The sequence below is a fragment of the Sturnira hondurensis genome, unplaced genomic scaffold, assembly GCF_014824575.4.
Source record: "Sturnira hondurensis isolate 20B ecotype Veracruz unplaced genomic scaffold, ASM1482457v3 Scaffold0023817, whole genome shotgun sequence".
Taxonomy (NCBI): domain Eukaryota; kingdom Metazoa; phylum Chordata; class Mammalia; order Chiroptera; family Phyllostomidae; genus Sturnira; species Sturnira hondurensis.
Genome location: NW_028096448.1, coordinates 11418160 through 11443290, shown reverse-complemented (window position 1 = coordinate 11443290; position 25131 = coordinate 11418160). Strand labels below are relative to the sequence as shown.

General features: G+C 44.2%; 1 protein-coding gene across 2 annotated transcripts in view; it reads left to right on the top strand.

Annotated features, from left to right (window-relative positions):
- GAN (gigaxonin) overlaps positions 1–25131 on the top strand; it is a 68642-nt gene that overhangs the window by 8222 nt on the left and 35289 nt on the right. The window contains exon 2 of one of the 2 annotated variants that reach the window (XM_037037992.1): positions 23542–23656. The exons of the other annotated variant lie outside the window; for it this stretch is intronic. Within the exon in view, the coding sequence (XP_036893887.1) occupies positions 23542–23656 (115 nt within the window). The remainder of the gene's footprint in view (positions 1–23541; positions 23657–25131) is intronic. 2 annotated transcript variants of the gene reach the window in all.

The window sequence follows — 25131 nt, the reverse complement described above, 5'->3', positions numbered from 1 at the left end:
CTTTGATTTTGGAGTAGACACTCTGAAAGTCTGCTGTAAGATGTTTGTGTGGCTGATGTCCTCACTAAGTTCGTTCACCATCCTTATAACTAGTGTTTTGAGCTCTCCACCCAGTAGATTGCTTATTTCCATTTCATTTAGTTATTTTTCTGGAGTTTTGACCTGTTCTTTCATTTGGGCCATGTTTCTTTGTCTCTTAATTTTAGCAGCCTCCCTGTGTTTGTTTCTATGTATTAGGTAGAGTGGCTTTGACTCCCTGTCTTGGTAGTGTGGCCTAATGCAGTAGGTGTCCTATAGGGTCCAGTGGCACAGCGTCCCCTGTCACCCAAGCTGGGTACTCAAGGTGTAACCTCTGTGTGGGCTGAGTACACTGTCCTCTGGTATGTGAGCCTTGATTGGTATTAGCAGGCCAGTGGGAGGAATTTACCCAGGCTAGTCAGCTGTAAGGACTGGCTGTGACCACTGACTACTAACCTCCTCCCTCTGTGGAGGATCGGCTGTGCAGGGGCAGAGTGGTGGTGCTCTGAAGTGCTCTGTAGCTGTCCACTGGGTGTGCTGGCCCTGGGGTTTCCTGGGTGGTACAGGCCAAGGTCAGCCCCCACCTGTGTTTTACCCAAGGCCATCCAGCCTGAGCTATAAAGCAATCTGAGATGGCTGCCACTTGTGCTGGACTTGGAGGTTCCCAGGCAAAGCTGAGCTGTGAGTCTAGGCTGGCTGCTGCTAGTGCCAGGCCTGGACACACTGAGGCCAGTTGTTGCATGTTTGATAGGCTTTAGGAAGGTGTGACGCGTGAGCCAAGACCAGCCCTTCATATGGAAAAGCAGCTTGGGTGGGCCTGTAAGTTGGGTGTGGTGGAGTCTCTGGGCATCTCCAAGGCAGGTCGAACAGTATTAGCCTCTGCTGGAGACTGGGTGAGGGGAGCACCACTCACAGGAAGTGCCATTGATGGAGTCTCAGAGATGGCACCAGTTTGCTGGCTCTGTGAGGGTGGGGTTTAGAAAATGGACAGTGGCCTCTACTCGTTTTGATGCCCTTCAAACTGCCATCCCAGCTCTGGAGCTTAGAGAGAGTGAGTCTGAGTAGGTGAGTCCATGTGTGGGTTCTTTAAGAAGAATTGCTTGGGGCTCCAGCAGTTTCTTCCACCAACTCAATCCCTGTTGGTTTTTGCAGCCAGAGGTTGCAGGGACTTATCTCCTGGCACTGGAACCCTGGGACTGGGGGGCCTGGTGTGGGGCTGGGACTCCTTGCTCCCGAGATACCCCTCCTGAATTTTTATCCACCCCAGGTGGGTGAGGGACCAGCCAGTTCTGTGTCTGCGCCCCTCCTACCAGACATGGTTTCTTTAATTCTGTAGTTGTCAGACTTCCACTCAACTCGATTTCTGACAGTTCTGAGTGATGGCTGTTCTATATTTTAGTTGTAATTTTAATGTGTTTGTGCTAAGAGACTAGCCATGTCTGCCTACACCACCATCTTGACCCTAAGAGAACATTTATATGGTTTACCTGATCATTCACTCCTGTATTAGTAACCCTGACTAGTCACATGTACAGGAACAACTTTTTAAAGTAGAGAACTTAGATTTTTTGATTTAGGTTCCTTAGTATGACCGTTCATTCCCTACACTTGCCTTGAGTGGGTAGGTGTGGCACGGCCACGCACTGGGCAGGCGGGGACCCGGCATGCAGGGAACCTTGCAGTGGAGGCAGACCGTGGAGAATCTGATTACAGAGGTGTGAGGGACAGTGGGCTTGCTGCTGTAGACTGGGCGAAGGGGCACCACTCATAGGAAGTGCTGTTTCCGCAGAGAGCCGAAGGGGGAGGAGCAGAACTGAGGAGGGCAGGGGCGGAGGGGGCACAGGGCAGCCTGCCGGGAGGGTGAGCAGTGGGTAGAGAGTCCCCAGACAGGAGTAGAGAGGTGGCAGGGTCTTGAGTCTGAGTTCAGCTGGGCACTCACTCACACTGCTCGCCAGTGAGATTGCAACTTGCACTGTAAGGGTTCCGAGTTGCGGGTGTGTATTGGGAGCTGGTGGGGGGGTGTGGCAAAGGGGCCCAGAAAAACCTTCCCACTTAGTGTAGTCCGGGTGAGAGTTTAAATTTTATTTTAGGGGTTATGGATAGACATTGCCGAGTTTCAAGAAGAAGAAGTCGTCTTATTAGGAGGGTCCTGCAGTTGTTTGGACAAGACGTAAGGATGCCTTGGCTGTGGGCCTGTCAGTGGAGTTGGAGTGAAGTGGCTGGAAATGCAGTGTTGTTAGCATAGCCCTTGTCAGTGTGAAAAGGGAAGACCCAGGAGGCCACTTCCTCATTATCACCAGTAAACAACGCTTATCGTCACTCACTGGGAGCTTTAAAATAGGGACAGTGTAAAAGACTTCACCAAGTGCAGAACCTGTTCCGAAGTTGAGAGCTTCATCGTGACAAAAACGAAGAATGGAACAAAAGCTATTTTCATTGAATAGATACTTCGGGCTATGGGCGTTCTGAGCAGGAAGAACTGCTTCGGTGGTTGCATAAGCTTTCATGGAGGAAACAGAATTTGAGCAAGGCCTTGGAGAGGAGGAGTACAGGGTAGGGGTGTAGGAAAGAGAGGGGCAAGGAGGGTCAGTCAGGTGGACACAGGTGTAAGTGCGGGAACATGAGGTGTGTGTGTGCTCAGGGCAGTGGGTACACTGGGCCGGACTGGATTAGCGGCTTGGGTTGGAATGGTGGGAAGTGTGTATGGATGGGCATCTAAGGACAGTATTCTAGCAGCAATTTTCAACCCGTGTGCTGTGAGAATTGTTAAAGCATGCAATAGCTGACTAGTCAGGGGCACTGACCCTTTTCCCCTTAGACTGTTAAATAAAAAATGACAACAGCCAACACAACAATAAACCATCCAATGTGACTGGATCAAAATTATACCTATTTTTTGTCAGATTGGCAAATAAAGATATTTTTTGTGTGCTGCAGAATTTTAGTAGTTTATGTGTGCCATGAAACAAAAAAGGTTGAAAATCGCTGTTCTAAAGTGCCAGGTTAATTTAGTTTTTTAATTCAATTAGTAAGCAGTAGCACTAGGACTATGCATGGAGCTGTACCTGAAGAAGGTGATTTAGGCTCTTTGCTCTCAGGACTGGGGGGGACAGGACTGGAGTTGCTGACAGACTCAGATTAGCCCAGCAAGGCAAAGTCCTGGTGTCAGGGATCAGGGGAGAGAGCAACGGGCTGCTACTGGAATGTGAAATAGAAGGAAGAGATAACAGGTTTTGACCCTGGCTGCTTAAGGAAAGTGGAGAAGATAATCTGTCTTTGATGTGTTAAATTTGAGGTGACAATTGCTGTATAAACAGCTTAATCATATTCTTCTAGTTCTTGAAAATTCTGCACAGTACTTCACGTATCCGTGAGTGTATGTGTGTGTATGTGTTTACACGTGTTTCTTCTCTCTCCTTTTCTCCACCTCCTGCTCTTTTCTGGCAAATCAGTTCATATTCATCTGTAGGGGCCTTATTCCAATATCCCTTCCTTTGTCACGGTTTTCCAATCTGCAAAGCAACCACCCCCTCCCACGGGCTCCTTTCTGTGTTGTGTGCCTTCACTGTGTCCTCAGTGTTGCACTGAGGGTCAGTCTTCTATTCAGGGCGGAGAAATGGAGCAGGCAGAGGACTGAGGGTTTTGGAAGCCTTATCTTTTATGTCTAGGGCTAGAGGCAGTGACTCCATCGGTGGAAATGCTGTACGTGAGAGTTGAGTTGACTGCAGACTGCAAGTACTGATGAAGAAGTCCCAGGTCAGGATTCCGGACACTGTATACGTACCACTTCCAAATAGGATCGGTCTTTTTGCTACAACATTTTACTCTGTAGCTGACTATGTATTGAGGGCTGGGGAAGAGGGATAAAATAAACCACCTAACAACAGTTACACCTACCAGAGAATTTTCACTTTTGGACTGTTTTAGATGGCATGGTCTGCTCCAACAGAGTCCAGTTCTGGTGCCAAGAGCTCTGGGAGAAGAAGAACCAAATTCTTTATTCAGAAGTGGTAGCTCCAGTGAGAGAGCTTTTGTTACAGCACGACTAAAGAATTTGTTGGGGAGCATTCGTTCCCTTGACAACACTTTGAAAGGCATCTTTCAGCTTCAGGTTGTTTGGAGTTTATAACAGTAGATTATAAATTAAGGAGGTGCCAGAAGCAAAAAGGTGGTTTTAGGATTAGGTTTAGAGATGCTGAAGTGCAGCTGAGGCAGTGCTGCTCCCGTTTATTAAAGGGAACTGAAAGGGGGTGTGTTCCAGCGGTCTTTTTGTTGTTTTTTCATCTTGGGGTTTTATTTTCCCTACTACTTTCCTTTAAAAAGAAAAAAGAGATAAGTTTCCTAACCTTCACTTAATACTTTGCTCTGAGCTACTTTGAAAGGATGAATTTAAAGGCAACAATAATTTCATATGAAGTGCTCACTTTGTGAATTTATTCAGGAGGTCCACTTTCTCTGCCTTCAAAAAAAGCCTAAACCTTTCTTCTAACTCTACATTGGGAAGGAGAGAATGGAAAGTGAGTGGACCTACTTCTGAAGTATGGGACTTCTGTAGTATTTACTGCTGTTTGTACAGGGCAGTTTGTAAGTAGAGAGAGAAGCCTTGTAAGAGTCCCCGCACCTACTCCCGAGATGCCCATTTGCATGGGGTCTCAAGGCTATGGAAGGAGCCTCGTTTGAATAGCATCTGAAAAGTCATACTTGAGTAGAAAATCTGGAACTGTGTGACAGGTTGAGGCACATCTTTCTTTCATGTGTGTGTTTCCAAAAGGTCAGGGTGTGACCAGAACGAGGAACCGGGCTTGTTTCATTGCAGAAGAATTTTTTGCTTCACAAGTTGCTGCATCATGGTTCTGTCTTTGAACTTCTTTAAAAATTTTTAACATTCATTTTCAGACCTTGTCTTTTAAGACATAAACTTTATTGACTGCTTTATTTTAAAAATGACAAGAACTGGATTTAAATTTTAAGAATCTCTTTTTTTTTACACAAAAAATTTATGGAAAATCACAGGAGAGCTTAATTATTTATGTCACCCTAAATTAATTTTTGGTTCTGAACAGGGTACTCAATGTATCATTACAGTTGTGATCTATAGTCACATTATTTATGGCTCATTTTTTCACTTGAAGCCATTTCATAGCCCTCTCATGTCTCAATATAATGCCCATAATCATTTTTAGTGGCTATTTGTTATTACATCATATTGCTGTTCCATATAATTTGCTTCATCATTCCCTGATTTGACATTTTAATTTCCAGTTCTCTTTTCTTCTGAAACAAATTAGAAAAAAACTTTGGAGCTTTCTTTTCTTTGTGTTTTTGTGGGTGCCAATAACTGACTTTGGAAGGCGTGTCCCAGGTATATCTGTTTCTGGAGCTAGGAACAGATTTGTTATTGTTATATGGAACTGATTATTGTCTGGGAAGATGCTTTGTCATGTAAAGGCTATAAAAAGATAAATGGTATCTGGAAAACCATACCTGAGTAGAAAATCTGGAATTGGCGATGTGTAGCTGATGTTTTTTCTCAGGTCTGTCACCATTGCCTTGTCACTTTTGCAAGTGACTTCCCAAAGTTGTTGTTATTATTTTGCACATCTGTTAGACTGGATTTTAAAATGTGTGTTTGCTGTTGTAAAAACATTTAGAGTGGGATCTGTCAGACTTGTTCGGTAAAGGTTCAGGCATATTTTAGGCTTTCCAGGCTGCACGTGGTCTACATCAGATGTTCTTTGTTTTTGTTTTAACCTTTTACAAATATAAAAACCGTTTTTAGCTCAAAGGTCATACAAACACAGGCTGTGGGTTGTAGTTTGTCCACCCCTGATCCGGAGTGTTAGATTTAAAGAAATGGGATAGAAGACTTTAACTCTGAAGATCAGCTTCGATGTCATTGAAATGTCACGTGCGGATCCGCATGCCGGCCTTCTGCGGAGCAGGAAGGGGCGGGCAGTCAAGGCCAGTCCTTCCTGGCCCTCCCTCTCCAGCGCTCCCTCCCCCGTTTCTCCTTTTTCTCCTAGGATGTTGTTCTATCATACATCCTCGTTCTTTTCCTGCATTTCCCCCTTTCTCTTCTGGCTCCTTTTCCTGTAGCATAAAAGTATGCTTAAGTCTTCTCCAGTGCCCAGCATATAGGAAATGTGCAAATGTTGAAGGAACGCACCTGTTAAAAGCAAACAAACTCTGTGTCTTCTGTGATTTTCTTTCCTTTGCGAGCAAAATTCTTGAAAGAAGCATGTTTATCTTGTCCACAGTCTCACTTTCTGTTCATCCCTTCACTCTGCAGTTAGATTCCTAACTTACCACTCCATTAAAACTGTTCTTTAAAAGTTTGCTAAATATAATCACCAAACCAACTGAAAGCGTTTAAGTGTTTTATCTTACTGGACTTGTGTGCTGTATTTGACACTCTTGGTCATTGTCTTGACATTCACTTTCTGCCGGCTTCTCCGACACCCTTTGACCCGTTCCTCCTACAGCCTGCTTTTCTGGCGCTCCTCCCTGTCTGTCCCTGTCCTCGATGTGGCACAAAATGCTGTCCTCCCCTCTATTCGCTCCATGACAATCTCATACACCCCAAAGCTGCCTCTGCCTCGTTCTGTCTCTTGAGCCCCTGGCCTACATATCCTGCTGCATGGCCACCTGACCCCGGGCAGGCCCAGTGCCCTCTGCCCGCCAGGGGTTGTCCATTTACTGTGCAGGATGCAATGTGCTACCAGAATCCCCAGAGGAAACATGGAGTCCTCAGGGATGCCACCTCCTCCTTCACTCCTCAGCATCTCGTTGGTGCTGAGACCTGCCATTCAGCCTCTCAGCTCTCTGGAATCTGTGTGTGCTCTTCGCCATTGCCACTGCTCGCGTCCCAACTTTTGTTGGTTCAGAATGACGGCAGGCTCTCCCTCTGGTCTGTCTGCCTCCATGCTCAGTTCCGCACTGCTGCTGCCGGAATGATGTTCCCGGAATGCAATTAGATTGTGTTTAAAACTCTGCCTTTGAAGATGTGGTTGACTTAGGCACTGGGATAGGGAAAATAGACCATGAGCCTGGAGTGTTTATGCCAGAAAGTAAGGAGATGCTTTAAAGAAGATTGAGGCTTTTTGAAAGGACATAGGAGCCAGTCTGAACTTTCAGTGGCCAAACTTAAAATAATTTGAGTGAGAAAATGAGTATCAGTGTAATATTGCATTATAATCCATAGAGTAAAATAAACATTCACGTGTTTAGGGATGAATAAATGGAGGACGAATAAAGAAATACATGGGGTTGAAGAGATAGCTCTTCTTTATGGAAGAATTTTGATGAATAAATATAGCGGGAATGAGAGAACTACTCTTTGAACACCAGAGCACATGGTCGTTGCAGGTGAGATCCACTAGTGGGCACTAGAACTAGCTAGCAGAGTGTGAAGAAAGAAAGGGTATTTGTATATTCTCAGATGATCTCTCCCCATATGTTGTTTATCTGTGACAGAGGGGACCGGGCAAGTCTGACTTTGGCTCGGAGAAACCCCACGGTCATCACCATGGCCACATGGCCAAGCTGAACATTGCCAGTAATAACACACATTGACATCACAGTCTCCCTGGTGTGACGTGTATGTTTCTGCCCAAATGCATCAGCCCAGTCTAATCGTAAGACATTAAACAAACCCAAGCCGAGGGACAAAATAATTGACCAGTACCCACCAAAGTGTCAAGGTCTTGAAAGATGAGGAAAGAGCGAGGGACTGTCACATCTCAGAGACGCACAGCTGACAGCAGTTGGGAACTCAATGTTGGATCCCAGAGCAGAGAAAGGAAATCATGGGGCAAACCGATGAAATTTGAATAAAGTCCATAGTTTATTTAATAGTATTGCACCAATCATATCTCTTCGTTTTGATAACCATACTGTTTAAGATTCTTTAAGGTATTAATATTGGTAGAAGCTAGATAAGTGTATACAGGAACTGTATAATTCCTTAAAACTTTTGTGTAAGTCTAAAGTTATTTCAGAATAAAAAGATTAAGAAGAAACTCTGTGTGAGCAGCGGTGCGTCCCTCACAGTGAGGTCCTGCAGGAGGCCGCCCTCCCGCCTCCCCGCGTGCGCGTTGCTCCGCTCTCCTCTCTAGCTCTCCTAAATGACGTGTGTTCTGTCGTCCCTTGGATGTGCTGCCCCTCACTTCTATGCCTTTGCTGCCCGCCTTGCTGGGGCACTGTAAATACTGGAAGTGTGCCTGCCAGGTACTCGGCTGAGAGCCAGGGCAGGTGCCACCTCCATGCTGCCTGCTCCGCCAGCTCTCCCCGGGGAGCTGGCTTTTTGCCTCCCTTGTACTTAGCATAGCACCTGCGTCACAGTTCGCAGTGGTTCACTTGTCATGTCCCCTTGCTCTCCTGTAGTCTGTGACGTTCCTTCCATCTTCCCGAGTCTTTCACAGCCTTGGCACTTTGCCGAGTCTTGGTCAGTTACTTTGCAAAGTGTCCCTCAACTGGGTGTGTTTCATTTCTTACAATTGCATTGTGGTTATGTGTGCATTTTCAGTAAGAATCCCACGGGAGTGAAATGGTGTCTTCCTCAGGGGCCCATGATGTTATTTCGTCCCAACATTGGTAACGTTAATTTGATTGCGTGGGTAAAGATTGCGTTCACCAGGTTAACCCACTATTTTTCTCTTCGTAATTAATGAGCATGTTATGGGGCGATACTTCAAGGTTGTGTGAAAACACACATACCTCAGAGGAATTGAGGTCTGGTGAGAACCTCGACAGTGCGGGTCACATAGATGTTTTTGCTTTCCCGGTGCGTATTAAAGTTGTGTTTACAGTAGACTGTAGTCTAGGAGTGTGCGATAGCATTGTATCTAAAATAATGTATGTGCCTTGATTAAAAGTAATTTTTTGCTGAGAGTTGCTAACCATCATCGTAGTCCTGTTGCTGGTGGAGGCCTTAACCTTGTCTTTGTAGAAAACCGCAGTGTCTGTGAAGCGTGTCTGTGTTCCACTCCCCATCAGCTTGCACTTGGTAGTTTTAGCACCCACTTGCACTTTGAAACTCAGCCATTCCTTCTGTTGTTTGTTAATTGAACTACATTTTAAGCTTAAGCAGCTGGACCGAAAACAGCAGCATTTCCTAAGACGGAGACAATGCGGGGAGGAGTAAGCTTTCAGCAGACTGGGACAAAAGATTTATTGTGGAACGTGGAGACACTAGGTCACGGAACGTAATGCTACTGGAAATAGCTGCATCAGCTCCTCTCGCTGACCTGAAGCCTGTGGTTAGAAGTGGTGGATGGTCAGTTCCTAAAGGGTGGGGACCACTGGCTGAGATCCAGTTTCTGAGTCCATCTCTAGTACTTGATGTTGTACCTGGAACAGTGAAGGGACTCACTGTACAAAACAAAGTCATTTGACTGACACCATGGTTTGTATTGGTTTGGTCACACTTTGTCTCTTTCCCTCCAGGGATTGCCATGCCACCCCCAGGTGTAATTAATGTCACCTGTAGGTGTGCATACCCACAGTCCCTGTGATATTCTGTAGATCCTTCCTTTCCTCCCTCCCTTCCTGCCGCCCCCCCACAAACTATAGAAGTTTCCTTAAATTCTACCTGTTTAGTATGTAGTTAGCATTTTCCATGTTCTCTCTTAAGTAGAAAACATTATCTTCCCTCAGATAAGTTCCTCCTTTGTTCAAATCACGTGACTCTGGAAGATACGCATTCTGTTCTCACATTCCTTCCAGGTATTGATGTATTTGGACATGGTTCCTCAGAGCGGATCGAAATGCGAGGTGCTGTATTTCATCTTTGGAATGATGATGATGTGATACCGAGAGGAAAATGGAAGCCTCCTTATGAACCCTTTTGTGTCGCGCAGTCAGGGAGGATAGGGCTGTGGCCTCTGGAGTTGACTCTGCACCCTCCGTGGTGAAGCGGCTCTACCTCAGCTTCATTACCATGAGGGGAGTGACACCTGGACAGACAGTAAAGCCTGGACTTTCTAGAAACCTTCCCTAATCTTTGCATTTTCCCTCACTTGATCATTCCTAACTTCCCTGTGCAGTGCGCCAGTGATGGTGAGTAGAGGGCAGCAAAGCCAGTAAGATGACACACTGGACAACAAGGCTTATTCACAAACCACAAACCTCAGCACCCAGCCTTAGGGTCCAGCTGGCCTCAGCACAGAGGTGGATTAGTGCATTGTGGACATTTGGGTGGCTTTGCAGTAGGGGAGCGTTTGACATTCAGTTCTTGAATTGCTGACTGCACAGCACACCCTGGACCTGGGTGCTGTGGGAAAGTAGCACCCCACAGTGTGGACCTCCCAGTGTGCTCCAGCACCGGGGTAGCAGCTTTAAAGGCACCAGTGGTATATAGGGAGAAACTGAAGTGTCTGGCATCAAGGTGAGCAGAGGCCATAGTCCCTTTTCTAAACTCTCCGCCCCACAGAGCCAGCAAGCTGGTTCTATATCTGAGACTCCATCAACCAGGATAACACTGTTTGACCTACCTTGTAGATCCCCAGAGACTCTGCCCACCCCAATTTACAGGCCCACCCAAGCTACTTTTCTGTATGAAGGGTAGGTCTTGGCTCATGCTTCACATTTTCCTAAAGCCTATCAAACGTGTAACAGCTGGCCTCAGTGAGTTCCCGGCCCAGCACTAGCACCAGCCAGCCTAGATTCACAGCTCGGCTTTGCCTGGGAATCTCCAAGTCCAGCACAACCGGCAGCCATCTCAGATTGCTTTATAGCTCAGGCTGGATGGCCTTGGGTAAAACACAGGTGGGGGCTGACCTTGGCCTGTACCACCCAGGAAACCCCAGGGCCAGCACACCCAGTGGACAGCTACAGAGCACTTCAGAGCACCACCACCCTGCCCCTGCACAGCCGATCCTCCACAGAGGGAGGAGGTTAGTAGTCAGTGGTCACAGCCAGTCCTTACAGCTGACTGGTCTTGGTAAATTCCTCCTATAGGCCTGCCCGCAGCAATCAAGGCTCAACTACGAGAGGTGATACACTCAGCCCACATGAAGGGCACACCTCGAGTACCCAGCACCAGGGATGGTGGAGCCTGTGCCACTGAACCCTACAGGACACCTACTGCATTAGGCCACACTACCAAGACAGGGAGTCAAAGCCTCTCTACCTAATACATAGAAACAAACATAGGGAAGCTGCCAAAATTAAGAGACAAAGAAACATGGCCCAAATGAAAGAACAGGTCGAAACTTCAGAAAAAGAACTAACTGAGATGGAGATAAGCAACCTATTGGGTGCAGAGCTCAAAACTCTGGTTTTAAGGATGATCAAGGAACTTGGTGAGGACCTCAGCAGCATTCAAAAGACCCCATCAGAAACAAAGGGTACACTAATTAAAGTAAAGGACAATTTACAGGGAAACAACAGTAGAATGGATGAAGCTGGGAATCACATCAATGATTTGGAACATAAGGAAGCAAAAAACAACCAATCAGTACAACAACAAGAAAAGAGAATCCCAAATAAAAGAGGATAATATAACCAGCCTCTGCAACAACTTCAACTGATCCAACATTCACATCATAGGGGTACCAGCAGGAAAAGAGAAAATAAGAAATTGGAAAGCTATTTGAAAAAAATAATGAAAGAACACTTCCCTGATTTGGTGAAGGAAATAGACATGCAAGTCCAGGAAGCACAGAGAATCCCAAATAAGATGGATGCAAAGAGGCCCACTCCAAGACACATCATAATTAAAATGCCAAAGGTTAAAGACAAAGAGAGAATCTTAACCAGCAGCAAGAGAAAAGCAGTTAGTTACCTACAAGGAAGTTCCCATAAGTCTTTCAGCTGACTTCTCAAAAGACACTTTGCGGGCTAGAAGGGATTAGCAAGAAGTATTCAAAGTCAGGAAAAGCAGGGACCTGCAGCCAAGATTGCTCTACCCAGCAAAGCTATCATTTTGAATTGAAAAGCAGAAGAAGAGCTTCCCAAACATGAAAAAACTAAAAGATTTCATCACCACCAAACCATTATTATATGCATGTTAAAGGGACTTAAGAAAAAGAAGATCAAAACTGTGAACAATAAAATGACAAAATACACAAATCTATCAACAGTTGAATCTAAAAGCAAACTAAGCCCTGGCTGGTGTAGCTCAGTGGATTCAGTGCAGGCCTGTGAACCAAAGGATCATGGTTTGATTCCTAGTCAGGGCACGTGCCTGGGTTGTAGGCTAGTTCTCAGCAGGGGACGCATGAAAGGCAACCATACATTGATGTTTCTCTCCCTCTCTCCTTCCCGTCCCCTCCAAAGATAAATAAATAAATAAATCTTTGGGGGGGGGGGAGAAACTAAGCAAACAAGAAAAAGAGAGATAGAATCATGGATACAGAAAGCGTTTTTGATGGTTGCTAGATGGGAGGGGGTGAAGGGGAATGGGTGAAGAGGTGAGGGGATTAAGAAGGACAAATAGGTAAAACAAACAAACAAAAAAAAACAATAAAGTCCCATACAAATAGGTAGTTGTAGACTAGCCATGGGAATGTAAAGTACAGTATAGGAAATGGAGTCGCCAAAGAACTTATAGCATGACCCATGGACATGAACAATGGTGGGGGGATTGACTGAGGGAGTGGGGAGTGCTGCTTGGAGCGAGGGCAAAGGGGGGAGAATCAGGACAACTGTAATAACCTAATCAATAAAATATGATTAAAAATACCCATTAAACTTAATAGGCATTGCAGGATCTATATGAGGAAAACATTTTGATGGTAAAGAAGTAAAAGCCATAATCTCTCCAGATAGAAAGAATTGGAGATAGAGGAAAATTAAAGGAGATAATTTTGAAGGAAAAGCAATATTATTGAGTTTTTATTAGCATGGCGCTCCTGTAGTAAAGTTCAACTCTTCTGTAACTGTAGAGTCATAATAGGAGGAACATGGCCCAGTTTTATTATTTTTTTGGCCACCTCCTGGCCTAAGTGTACCAGTAGTAGGCTGGTAGCCATGGCAGATGGGTCCCGCAGCATCATACCTGTGCTTTCTTATGGTTTCATCTTCTTGCTGCTCCCCTGACATTGGTTGGTCCTGTAGGAGGGTTGCCTCAATGATTGGTTAGCTCCTGTAGATCAAGGTGCTGTGGGAGGGAAGCTTACCTGGAAGTCAGTCTGTGACACCTGATTCTTGTCCCACCACGTGCCTAGGGGCTTGCTTAGGCCTCCCTCTGGGACTCCTGACCATGTCTCAGACGTCCGTGTAAATACTCTTCCAGGCAGATGGATTTCTTGGGTGGCAGGAACTATGAGATAGATGGAAAAGCAGACCATAAAAAGCCTTGTTATGAGAGGATGCCGTCTGTTAGAAATACTACAAGCAAATTTATATTTTGTTAAGTTGAAGGGGGACTTAAAGAAATACATTTTTTAAAACGAACTTCATTTTTAGGTCCACAGCAAAATTGAAAGGAAGGCACAGAGATTTCCCATGTACCCCTGCCCTCCCATGCGTAGCCTCCCCCATTACCAACCTTCCCATCAGAGGAGTACCTTTGTTGCAGCTGATAGATACGCACTGACACATCCCTCACCCAAAGTTCATAGATTACCTCAGGGTCCCACCCTTGGTGGTGTACATTGGTGGGTTCGGATAAATGTATAATGACATGTGGCCACCGTTATATTATCATACACAGTAGTGTCACTGCCCCAACAATCCTCTGCCCTCAAGATCCTCTTTTGATGTGGTTTTCTTCCTGCTCACAAAGACGAGGCGGGCAGGGGCATCTGTGAAACAGACTCCCCACATGAAATCAAATTGTTAGTTTGGCCTGAGTGGGCAAATGGGGCGGTGGGCCCGAGCCCCTCTGCACACATCCTAGTGAGCCAGCTCTTAGAAGCTACACAGTCTGAGGTGATAGGAATCATTTGAAACTGTATGAGTAATACCGTGAATCACCCCAGAGTTTCTGTAAATCTTGACTTCTTGAACATTACATTCTCTTGCATTCTGTTTGATTATGTTTCCTTGCTTTTATTGGAGACTAGCTTTTGCATCAGAGGGGAAGAAAAGTCACTTAGACTTATTCTTTCTCACTGTTAAATCGAATCCAATTCAGTAGTGTTGAAAATGATTCTTGGAAGAGGAGAACCAATTATCTCTGTTGTTTGTTTGGCATTCAGACACATTGAACTTTTTCAGCAATTAGAAGCCAGTAATAAGAGGACTATGTATACAAAAAAACCAACAGAGTACTTTGGCTCCATTATACTTGTTTAAAAGTTGTCGACCTCATTCACGGATGTAAAATTTTGAATACCAGCTTCTTTATTAGCTAGTAGCCTACAACTTTCTTCTTATAAAACCTCTTTTTAGTGTTGTCAAGGAAAAAAAAGATTTTATTTCACTTCTGTTCAACTCTAATAGAAAATACTTGCCCAGAGGATAAGTGATTAGAGGAAAAATAAACTTACACCACGTGATCCATAGAAGGCATAGGCCGAAACTTCTGGCCAAGATGGAGGCATAGGTGGAAACACTGTGCCTCCTCGCACAACTAAGTTTAAAGACAACGAAGTTTTAGTAACAAAAACGCAGAAAATTGAACTGTATGGAAGTCCGACAACAACAAACCATTCAGCCAGACCAATAAGAGGGGCGGAATCAGTGGCAGAGCGGGGTGGGGCAGGAAAGACCGTTCGGTACCGACTCAGGAGCGTAGGCGGCGGCGGTTGGCGGATCTCAGGCGTGGGGTGGCAACGGGCAGACCCAGTGAGGGCACAGGGCGGCTGGTTGGCTGCGGTCACAGATTCGCGCACAGATAAACCAGGCAAAGGAGTGAACAGTGAGACAGACCCTGCAGGCTAGGGCCCCAGCAACAGGAATTAGAGCCTGAAAGCACCAACTGGAAAGACTTTCAGGGTTGGGGTGCCAGGAGAGGCTCCCAGGCTCACAGAGAGTTCGTTGGAGAGACCCATAGGGTCCTGGAGGGTACACAAGCCCACACACCCAGGAACCTGTACCAGAAGGGCTCAATTTGCTTGTGGGAAGCTGCAGAGGGGACAGAAATCTGAGAGAGAGCAGAGCAAAGTGCCATTTTTTCCCTCTCTGACCCCGCCCCCACATACAGCATCACAACCCAGCAACTGGGTTGCTCTGCCCTGGTGAACACCTAAGGCTCCGCCACTCATACATAACAGGTGTGAACAGACCAAAACATTATGGCTCAAGAACAGCTCAAAGCCCCAGAGCCTATAATCCTAAGCGACCAAGAAATAGCCAATCTTTCAGATGCACAGTTCGAAATATGGGTGATCAGGATGCTCACAGAACTGGTTGATTTTAGTCACAAATTAGAGGAACATATGAAGGCTAAACTAATCGAAATGAAGGGAAATGCACAGGAAACCAATAGTGATGGAAAGAAGAATGGGACTCTCATCAAAGGAGTGGACCAGAAGGAAGGAAGAAATGACCAAACAGAAAAGAATGAAGAAACAAGAATTCAAAAAAATGAGGAGAGGCTTAGGAACCTCCAGGACATCTTTAAATGTTCCAGCATCTGAATTAGAGGGGTACCAGAAGGGAAGGAGGAAGAAGGGAAGGAGGAAGAGCCATGAGTGGAAAACTTATTTGAACAAATAATAAAGGAGAACTTCCCCAGTCTGGCAAAGGAAACAGACTTCCAGGAAATCCAGGAAGCTCAGAGAGTCCCAAAGAAGTTGGACCCAAGAAGGAACACACCAAAGCACATCATAATTACATTAGCCAAGATTAAAATGGAGAGCATTCTAGAAGCAGCAAGAGATAAGGGGACAGTCACCTACAAAGGAGTTCCTGTCAGACTGTCAGCTGATTTCTCAAAAGACACCTTACAGGCAAGAAGGGGCTGGAAAGAAGTATTCCAAGTCATGAAATCCAAAGACCTATATCCAAGATTGCTCTATCCAGCAAAGCTTTCATTTAGAATGAAAGGACAGATGCAAAGTTCTTCTCAGATAAGGTCACATTCAAGGAGTTCATCATCACCAAGCCCTTATTATATGAAATGTTAAAAGGATTTATCTAAGAAAAAGAAGATGAAAAATATGAACAGTGAAAGGACAGCAAACTCACAGTTATTAGCAACCACACCTAAGGTAAAAGCAAACTAAGAGGACAGCTAGATCAGGAGCAGAACCATAGAAATGAAGATCACGTGGAGGGTTAACAACAGGGGAGTGGGAGGAGGAGAGAGGGGAAAATGGTATAGAGAATAAGTAGCATAGGTGGTGGGTAGAAAATAGACGGAGGAGGGCAAGAATAGTAGAGGAAATATAGAATCTAAAGAGCTTGAGACACGTGGACATAAACTAAAGACCGGGGCGGGGGGGGGGGGAATGGTGGGGGAGGGGTGTGAAGGGGGGATAGGACAACCGTAATGGCATAATCAATAAAATATATATATTTTTAAAAAGGCATAGGCGCCCTGGCTGGTTTAGCTCAGTGGATTGAGCACTGAGTGGATTGGGCCTGCAAAGCAGAGGATTGCGGTTCAATTCCCAGTCAGGGCACATGCCTGGGTTGCAGGCCAGTTCCCAGCAGGGGCCAGTTCCCAGCAGGGGACACATGAGAAGCAACCATACATTGATATTTCTCTCCTTTTCTCCTTCCCTTCCCTTCTAAAAGTAAATAAATAAAATCTTTAAAAAAAAGAAAAATACATTAAAAAAAAAAAGAAGGCATAGGCCCTAGATAACATGGAGATGGCTGCACGCTGGCCTCTAGGACCCAACAGGATGCGTCTCCGGAGCAGAGCCCCTGCAATAGGTCTGTGTCCTGTTTCAGCAGGTTAGTCTAGAAATGCACATGGCAGGGGGAGCTCCCAAATCACCTCATTCAACCTCCTCCTTTTACAAATGAGAAAACGGGCAGAGAGGAGCAATGTCTTGCCCTAGAAACAGAAAACTGGGGAAGAATGTGATAGGCATGGGTATTTATATCTAAATACCCGAGGCCCCATTTTATCACACTCCCAATTATTTCTAGTTTTTTCAAAGAGTGTTATGAAATTCTCAAAGTGATAGTTTAAGATTGCTGCATTTTCTAGGAGAGAGTTTGTAAATTGACAATCATATACTAGTAAGAACAAAGATATTGTGACGGCTACATATGACCTTACAGCCTCCTGGGACAGAGGAAGAAAACAGAAAAGAACAATTGATTTACTGGTACCTGCTGTTGTATATGGGCTAACTTTAGAAACAAAACTATCAGTTATTAATCCTTCAGCTTAGCTTTTTAAAAAAATTCATTCACTTTAAGTTCAGTTCATCAAATTCTCAGTTATATCTGTCAGTGGAGGTGGAGATGATGTGTGAGATGAGGACATTCTAGATGAAAAGGGGAAAGCTACGGAGAGAAGGTGGTGGGCAAGACTGATGCTAAGGATAGTTAATTGATAGGTTTTGAAAGAAGAACCAGCATGTGTTCTTGAGTGTTCACTGAAGAAAAGAAATGTGAGAATGGAACAAAAACAAGAGGGATATGGAGATTTAGTTAGGGGGCTGGAAAAATGCAGCCAAAGGGTGCACCAGGTTTATGAGGTCACTAAATGAGAAAGGGAAGGTGACTAAGAAGTGAAAGAAGTGCCTGTGAATAACAACAGGTGTGACCCAGGACTCTTGCACAACAGATCTGAGTGACTCAGACCAACTTTCACTCTCTTCTTGACGGACAGATGGTCGGCCAGCCTACTAAGATGTCATCTGCGGATGGGTGGTTTGTGAATTCTTACTTGTCCACGATCATGTATATACACACATTGGAAGTAGGAGTTCAGAAACTCTTGTAGCGATTTGACAGAGTAATTTTGTGTCTTTTGAATCTAATAAAATAATTGAAGCCTGTATTTTGTCTTTTTAATTTCATTTTTCTAATAAGTCATTTTAATTGAGGTATAATAGACATATAGCATTATGTTAGTTTCAGATATACAACGTAATGATTTGATGTTTGTGTCTACAGGGCAATGAGCACCAGTGAGTCAAGTTAACACCCGTCACCACACTCAGTTACATTTTTTTTTTCTGGTGATGAGAACTTTTAAGATCTGCTCTCTTAGCAACTTTCAAAGTATTCATCTGGGAAGGCTTAGAAACACAAAAACATACCATGGATAATTGGAGGAGCATGGATTAACCCCACGCTTCTCAGAGTGATACGTAGACCAGCAGCTTCTGCATCATCTGAAAGCCTGTTACAGATGCAAACACCCTGGCCCCAGCCACAGAGCTCCTGAGTCAGAACCTGCATATGACAAGATCCCAAGATGAGTCGTGTGAACCTTACAGTGTGAGACACTGTGCTTCAGTCTTTTCGGTGTTGGACAGATGAAATCGCTAGAAAGTGCTTCCTCATACTGATTCCAGTTCTCTTCACTGTACTTGAGGTCGTGCGGAGAGAACGTCTCATGTGACAGCACTGCAAATATTTCAAGACTGCTGTCAATTCAAAAACAAGTTTTACAAATAATTACTGAGCATCTGTTCTTTGTAAACCTCCAGGCTAGGTTATAGGGTTACAGTGATAAAGAGGACTCTGGCCTCAAGGAGCTGAAAGCTCCGTGAAGGAGGTAGAAAAGGGGATATTTACATATACACCACGATAAAAAATGAGGAATCCATATCTCCTGCTGGGGAATTTATAGGAGGAGAAATGATTTTTACCTGCAGGGAGGTGAGGGCGAAGGTGCCACCTCTGACTCAGTAGAGTGGCGTGGAAAACCTGAATTGCAGCTGACCCTTGAACAGTGCGTGTTTGACCTGCATGGGTCCGCTGCCCGTGGGTTTTTCTTAAATAAATACACACAGTGCTGTACGTGTATTCTTGCTTCCTTGTGATTTTATTTTCTCACAGATATAATGTATAATTCATAAGATATACCAAATGTATGTTAATTGACTTTTTTTACTGGTAAGGCTTCCTGTTGACAGTAGGCTATTACTTATTAACCTTTGGGAGGTTCAAAAGTCATATGCAGATTTTCAGCTGTGAGGGCCGGTGCACCCATCCCCCCTCCCCCCAGTCTTTAGAAGGTGGGTAAGGATCAGATGTGCACAGATGGTATAGGTGTGGGGGTCCAAAGCAGGGTAGGAACATGGAAACGTTTGAGAGAGCCGGAGTAAGGGTCTGAGTTTTCATGAGCTTCGAAAAGGATCAGGTTTTATAGAAATGTGAAATGGTCAGTTCTCAGATTAAAAGGAGTCTCTCTTTCTGTCCTCTTAGCCATTGTCTTACACTCTGCCACCTGCTCAGAGAAAGCTATACTCTTTAAAAGGGATCCTTTTCAGTCCTGGCTGGTGTGGCTCAGTGGATTGAGTGTTGGGCAGTGAACCTAAAGGTCACTGGTTCAATTCCTGGTCAGAGCACATGCCTGGGTTGTGGGCCAAGTCACCAGTTGGGGGCATGCATGAGGTAACCAGTCAATGTTTCTCTCCCACACTGATGTTTCTCACCCTTTCTCCCTCCCTCCCTTCCCCCTCTCTAAAAAAATAATTAAAAGCGATCCTTTTCCATTGTAAAAACAATGACAGTATAGTTGTCTTTAAAAAACACAAACCACTGTAGTCCCATGATTCAAACATAGAAAGGGACAACAGTGAATGGTCTCCTTGTAACCACTTTGCCTTCCAGCTCAGTCACCCACCTCCCACCACTGTCCACAGCCCACAGCCCACACAGGCGCAGCCAGCTCTTGTTGAACATGAATTACTTTAAGATAAGAACAACTCTAATTCTGGGTTAAGGCCCCTGTCTCTGAACACATTTTGGAGCCTTTAAACCACACAGTAACTAGAACAAAGAAAGTTTAATAGAAAGAATTATTAAATATGACAGGAGATTGGAGTAATGAGGGGTTGGCTAATAACAAGTGAAGAAAACTCTAAAAAGTACAGGCATTGGTGATATAAGAAGCAGCCACCACCCCCAGGGCTGAGATCTAAACTTGCTTGGGCAGAGCACAGCTGTGGCTCAGCATGGCAGAGAAGCCGCCCTTCAAACCAGCCCTCTGGAGTCTGCCCTGTGAGGTGCCTGGGAAGGCTGTTGCTGGAGCGGCATCTCACCAGAAACACTCTCCTACAACACTGCCAGGAAGAGAATCTGGGGAAAACTGCTGGGGGCCGCTGGCAGCTGTGCACCGCAGGAGCCTGCCAAGTGCTGTACCAGAACCAGGGAGCGGAACTCTGTCCTCCTGCAGTGTCTCTCCAACGCCCTCTACTGAAAACCTTCACATTCTGCCAGTTGACAGAGGGTAATTCTTCTAAAAGGCTCAGGTCCATTTTCTCAGAGCATGCGAAAAGGGTGAAGTTGGATCTGAGAATCCATCAACGTACCGATTTCTCATCACCGGCACAGTGGCTGAAGAGTACAGATAGTTGTGTCATCCTGAGTGAAACATTACTGGAAGACATATGTGCTGCCAAAATACTACATGATGCGATATCGCTAGCTATCAGAGAGATGCAAATTAAAACCACAATGAGATACCACTTTACACCAGTCAGAATGGCCATCATAAACAAAGAAACAAGCAACAAGTGATAGAGAGGTTGTGGGGAAAAGGGGACCCTAGTTCACTGTTGGTGGGATTGCAGACTGGTACAACCACTATGGAAAACAGTATGGAATTTTCTAAGAAAACTAAAAATGAATGTGCCTTTTGATCCAGCAATTCCACTCTTAGGAGGATATCCTAAGAACTCTGAAGCACCAATCCAAAAGAACCTATGCACCCCGATGTTCATAGCAGCACAATTTACAATAGCCAAGAGTTCGAAGCAACCTAGATGCCCATCGGTAAAATGACTGGGTCAAAAAGCTATGGTACATTTACACAATGGAATTCTATGCTGCAGAAAGGAAGAAGGAACTACTACCCTTTGCAACATCATGGATGGAACTGGAAAGCATTATGCTGAGCAAAATAAGTCAGGCAGTGAAAGACAAATACCATATGATATCACCATTAACAGGAATCTAAACAACAAAACAAACAAGCAAGCAGAATATGACCAATGACACTCAAATACGGAACAGGCTGACAGTGTCCAGAGGAGAGAGGGGAGAGAATCATAGGGGAAAAGGGGATGGACTCACATGAACAAGTATAAAGGACACATGGACAATAACTAAGGGTGGGGGCTGTTTTGAGCACTTGTTTGAGAATGTTCTCTTTTTTGCATGATTCTCGGTTGTGCATGGTTCTCTGTTCTCGGGCCGTCAGCCTTGTGGACTGATCTTTTCATTTTCTTAACCTGTCTTCCTATTTGCTACCTTTGTCTTTTTGCTTTTCCGAGAAGTTTATACAGCTTTTTATTTTAACATTAAACTTTTCACAGTCCTTAAAATTGTATTGTTAGCCCCTGAATGTCCCTATTTTACCACATCCAATTCCTGTTTCATGAGCACAGTACCCTCTCTTCTCTCTGAATAGTCATGAGAGGATTTCTTTTCTCCTTGACTTTTCATTTTGCATAGTCTTTGCTTCCTCCAAGCTTTCTTTTTTCTGTTGGTTTTGGTTTCTGTGCCATGAAGGAGTTTCAGAAGTGCTGCTCCAAAACGTATCAGCAGCTCAGGGCCTGGAAGTTAGGCTTACGACTATGGGTTTTACCGTTGCAGGATGAAGCCAGGTCATTTTCTGCGGGTCTTTTCCTTTGGGGCCAAGCAAATCCTTCAAGGAATCTTTTTTGCATGGAGGATGTAGGTCTGGCTTTCAGCATTTGGGGAGCAGAATTGAGAAAAAAGACTAATAGTCTCAGCATTCAGTATGTAAACACTCTATTAACCCAGTTTTTGACACAGTGCAACCTACCCTCAAATGTGCCTGACATTGCCCTGCCCAGAGAGACCCACCTGCATTTATACTTCAGAATATAAATCCCTTATCTCCCCATGTAGCTGGGGAGAGCGTAGGACAGTTGTGTACATGTGGAAGAGGGACCTGGGAAGTCGACTGTTTCTCAAGACTTTGTCCGTCCACTTTTCTGTTTTTAGCTCATCTTTTACTCCTTGTTCCACAATTTCTCCATACAACCAATTCTGATCCTTTTGGGGCAGGCAGGGGTCTTAAGTGCAATTTAGGCTGTGTCTTAGCTTTCCCCTGCTGAATTAGGAGTGTCTTTTAGACTTTGGGTAAAGTACCAGTTTTTAAACAAGACACAAAAAGCATGGACCCTGGAAAGTTATTCTTCAAATTGTTCATCACCTTGAGAAAAGTGTCAAGTCCACCAAAGGATTAATTTCAAGAATATAATAAATAACTTCTCCACCTCAATATGAGGAAGACAGTGAACACAATAAAAACCTGAAGAAGAAACCTGAACTGGACATGTATTTCACCCACAAGGAAACGCTTGTGACCACAAACACGTGAAGAGAGATTCAGCCCCTGGATCGTGAGGGAACTACAGGTCACAACCCCCCTATTTCACTCACTGGATTGTCAGAACTTAGGCAGAATGGCAGACTCAAATGTCGGAGAGTTTGTGGTCCCACAGATTCTCCGACACGTACACCAGATGAGGCTGTAAAGTGCTCTGACTACTTTGGAGAGTCATTTCGTATCATCTCATACTTTGGAGAATAATTGAGCAAAGTTCTACTCCCAGGAGTACAACCAAGGGAAATTTCTTTTGCCTAATGCAAAAGGAGACATGTCCAAGAATAGTCCCAGCAGTGCTGTTGACAATACCAAAACCTGGAAATGGCCCGGAGGCCCATCGGCAGGAAGTGGACCATTATACAGCAGGAAGAACAAAGAACTAGTGTTCTCTGCAGCAAAATGAATGACTCTTAGCAATACAATATTAAATGGAAAGAAAGCCCCGAGAGATCACAGACAGCGTGAACTCTTTTATAAAACTAAAAACAACTTAAAATTATGTATATGCATTTATTTACTTATCTATTATACATATTTCATGGATGTTTTATATTATATATTTCGTGATGACCATAATAAATTTGTATATATTGTATTTTGAATGGATACAATAGCATTGTATTATATGTATTTCATGGATGCAGTAATTAAAAAGCAAGGGAAACTGGATGTAGAATTTAGTGTAATAGTCACTTTAGATGTGGAAGCAGAGGAATGGATTGGTGAGGAGGACCGTTGGTTAGAAGCAGGTTATTGTTGGGGTCATAGCTTTTGTTTTGGTTGGTAGATTTGAGGGGTCCTTGTTATATTATTAAAAATAATTGGATAATTAAATACATGAAAAAATAAGCTGAAAGACCTAGGGTTCCCAAGGTGAAGTACAGATCCTTGTTCACACGGATCTTAGTTCTCTGGTTGCCTGTCTGTCTGTCTGTCTAAGAATTAGCATTCTGAGACCTGTAACAAATGTTTAGGAGTTGCAAGTTACAAAAAGATACATTAATCTACTTTTAACAAACTGAATTTTCTAGGTGGGATTCATATACTTAAAATTCTCATATACTTTATAGAATATTTAGTGCATAAATACTTACACCTATGTGTTCTTTCATAGAAATTTTACATTTTTTCCCCTTTTTTAGGACAAAGTTAAACTATAATCCTCCAAAAGATGATGGATCAACCTATAAGATTGAACTTGAAGGGATATCGGTGATGGTCATGAGAGAGATCCTGGATTACATCTTCAGTGGGCAGGTATGACGAGACACAAAGGAAGGAAGACTAAGTAAAGGATTCTCAAGCTCAGGGTGAGGGTCTCCTTGCATCCGTTCTGACCACGTAACAACAGTTCATCTCCATCATCCGTCCCGTGTGCTTGACTGGTGTCTCCTACTGCTAATGGCACCCAAGTGTGTCCTTCCAGGGCTCTGCCCTTAACAGGAAGGCAGACTAAGTCATCTCACCCAGTCCCGGTGTTTCACTTTACCATTCTGAGCTCCATCTTCCAGCATGAGTTGCAAAGAACGTAAGATGCCCTCTTCACTGCTTTCTTTTTGTTTTTCAATCTTAATTCCAATTGTACTTTTTATCTGTTCTGTTCAGGAATTCATTCTGTCTCCATAGCATGGAGATGGGAGCTTCCTTGGGCAGGGGGAATTTATTTCTGCTTTTGCAGAAATAAAGAGTTCTAGACTCATACAAATGACAGGCACCTGCATTGTAGTTATGATGCCTGGTTCTGTCACTCAGCAGGACCAGCACCCATGTACCACCCCCCATTCTTTCTGATTTCCCTTTATTCCTTCCACCCACTTATGTTTCTGGGGATTCAGTGAAACCTGGGGAGGAAAGTGATACGTGATCAGACTTCATTCTTATTCTTTGCCTCCTGCACCCCGCCCCCAACTGCTATTAACAGCATGAGGACTTGTAAGAAAGATCTTATGTGTGAACCAGGGCGTGTAGCACAAAGAAGTTCATGAGAATGTTTTATCTTTACTCTTTTTGAGATCTTGTTTCTTACTCTTTATTCCTGCTTTATCTAATGTTGCCTTTTCTTTTTGTGAAGGCTGTGTCTCCTACATGTTTCTAAGTTTTCTGAGTGTGCTGCTTACTTTCTCCAAATATATTCCATTTGTCTAGAGTCAAACTTGGTGCTTGTTGTCCTTTTTGAAGTTCTTGTTTAAGTTTTATGATGTTATCTTCTTTTCTCTAAACACTAGGTGGTGGGTATATGGCTGTAAGGTTAGTGTTGTATGGTTGTTAAAAAATAAATGAATTTAGATTAATTTTGGGGCACCCCGTGAGTACTGGAGATACTGCACAGTACCACAAAGCCAGGCTTAGGACCAACCACTTACCTAACTTCCAAAATCTACTCTGCAGCAGTTATCACAAGTTATAAACCAATAAGAACTTACTCACGTTAAGGCTTAGATTTGAAACTCGAAACCTTATTTATAGATTTTGTTCCTAATTTAAATGAATTGTGGTTTTAACATCATAGTTGCAAGGTAAGTTATAACAAACTCCTGAATTGGCAGTTTAGTTTTATTGAGATGGAATTTAGTGTGTGTGTGTTTTGGTTTGTTTTGTTACGGTTTGGTTTTTGTTTGCATGCCTGCATTTGGATAGTCTACAGCTCTCCACAGCCTTGTGGCCAAATTGTATATGCCGTGGAAAGGGGGAATCTCTGCGTACTGTAGTTTGCTTCATGCACCCCCTACTTT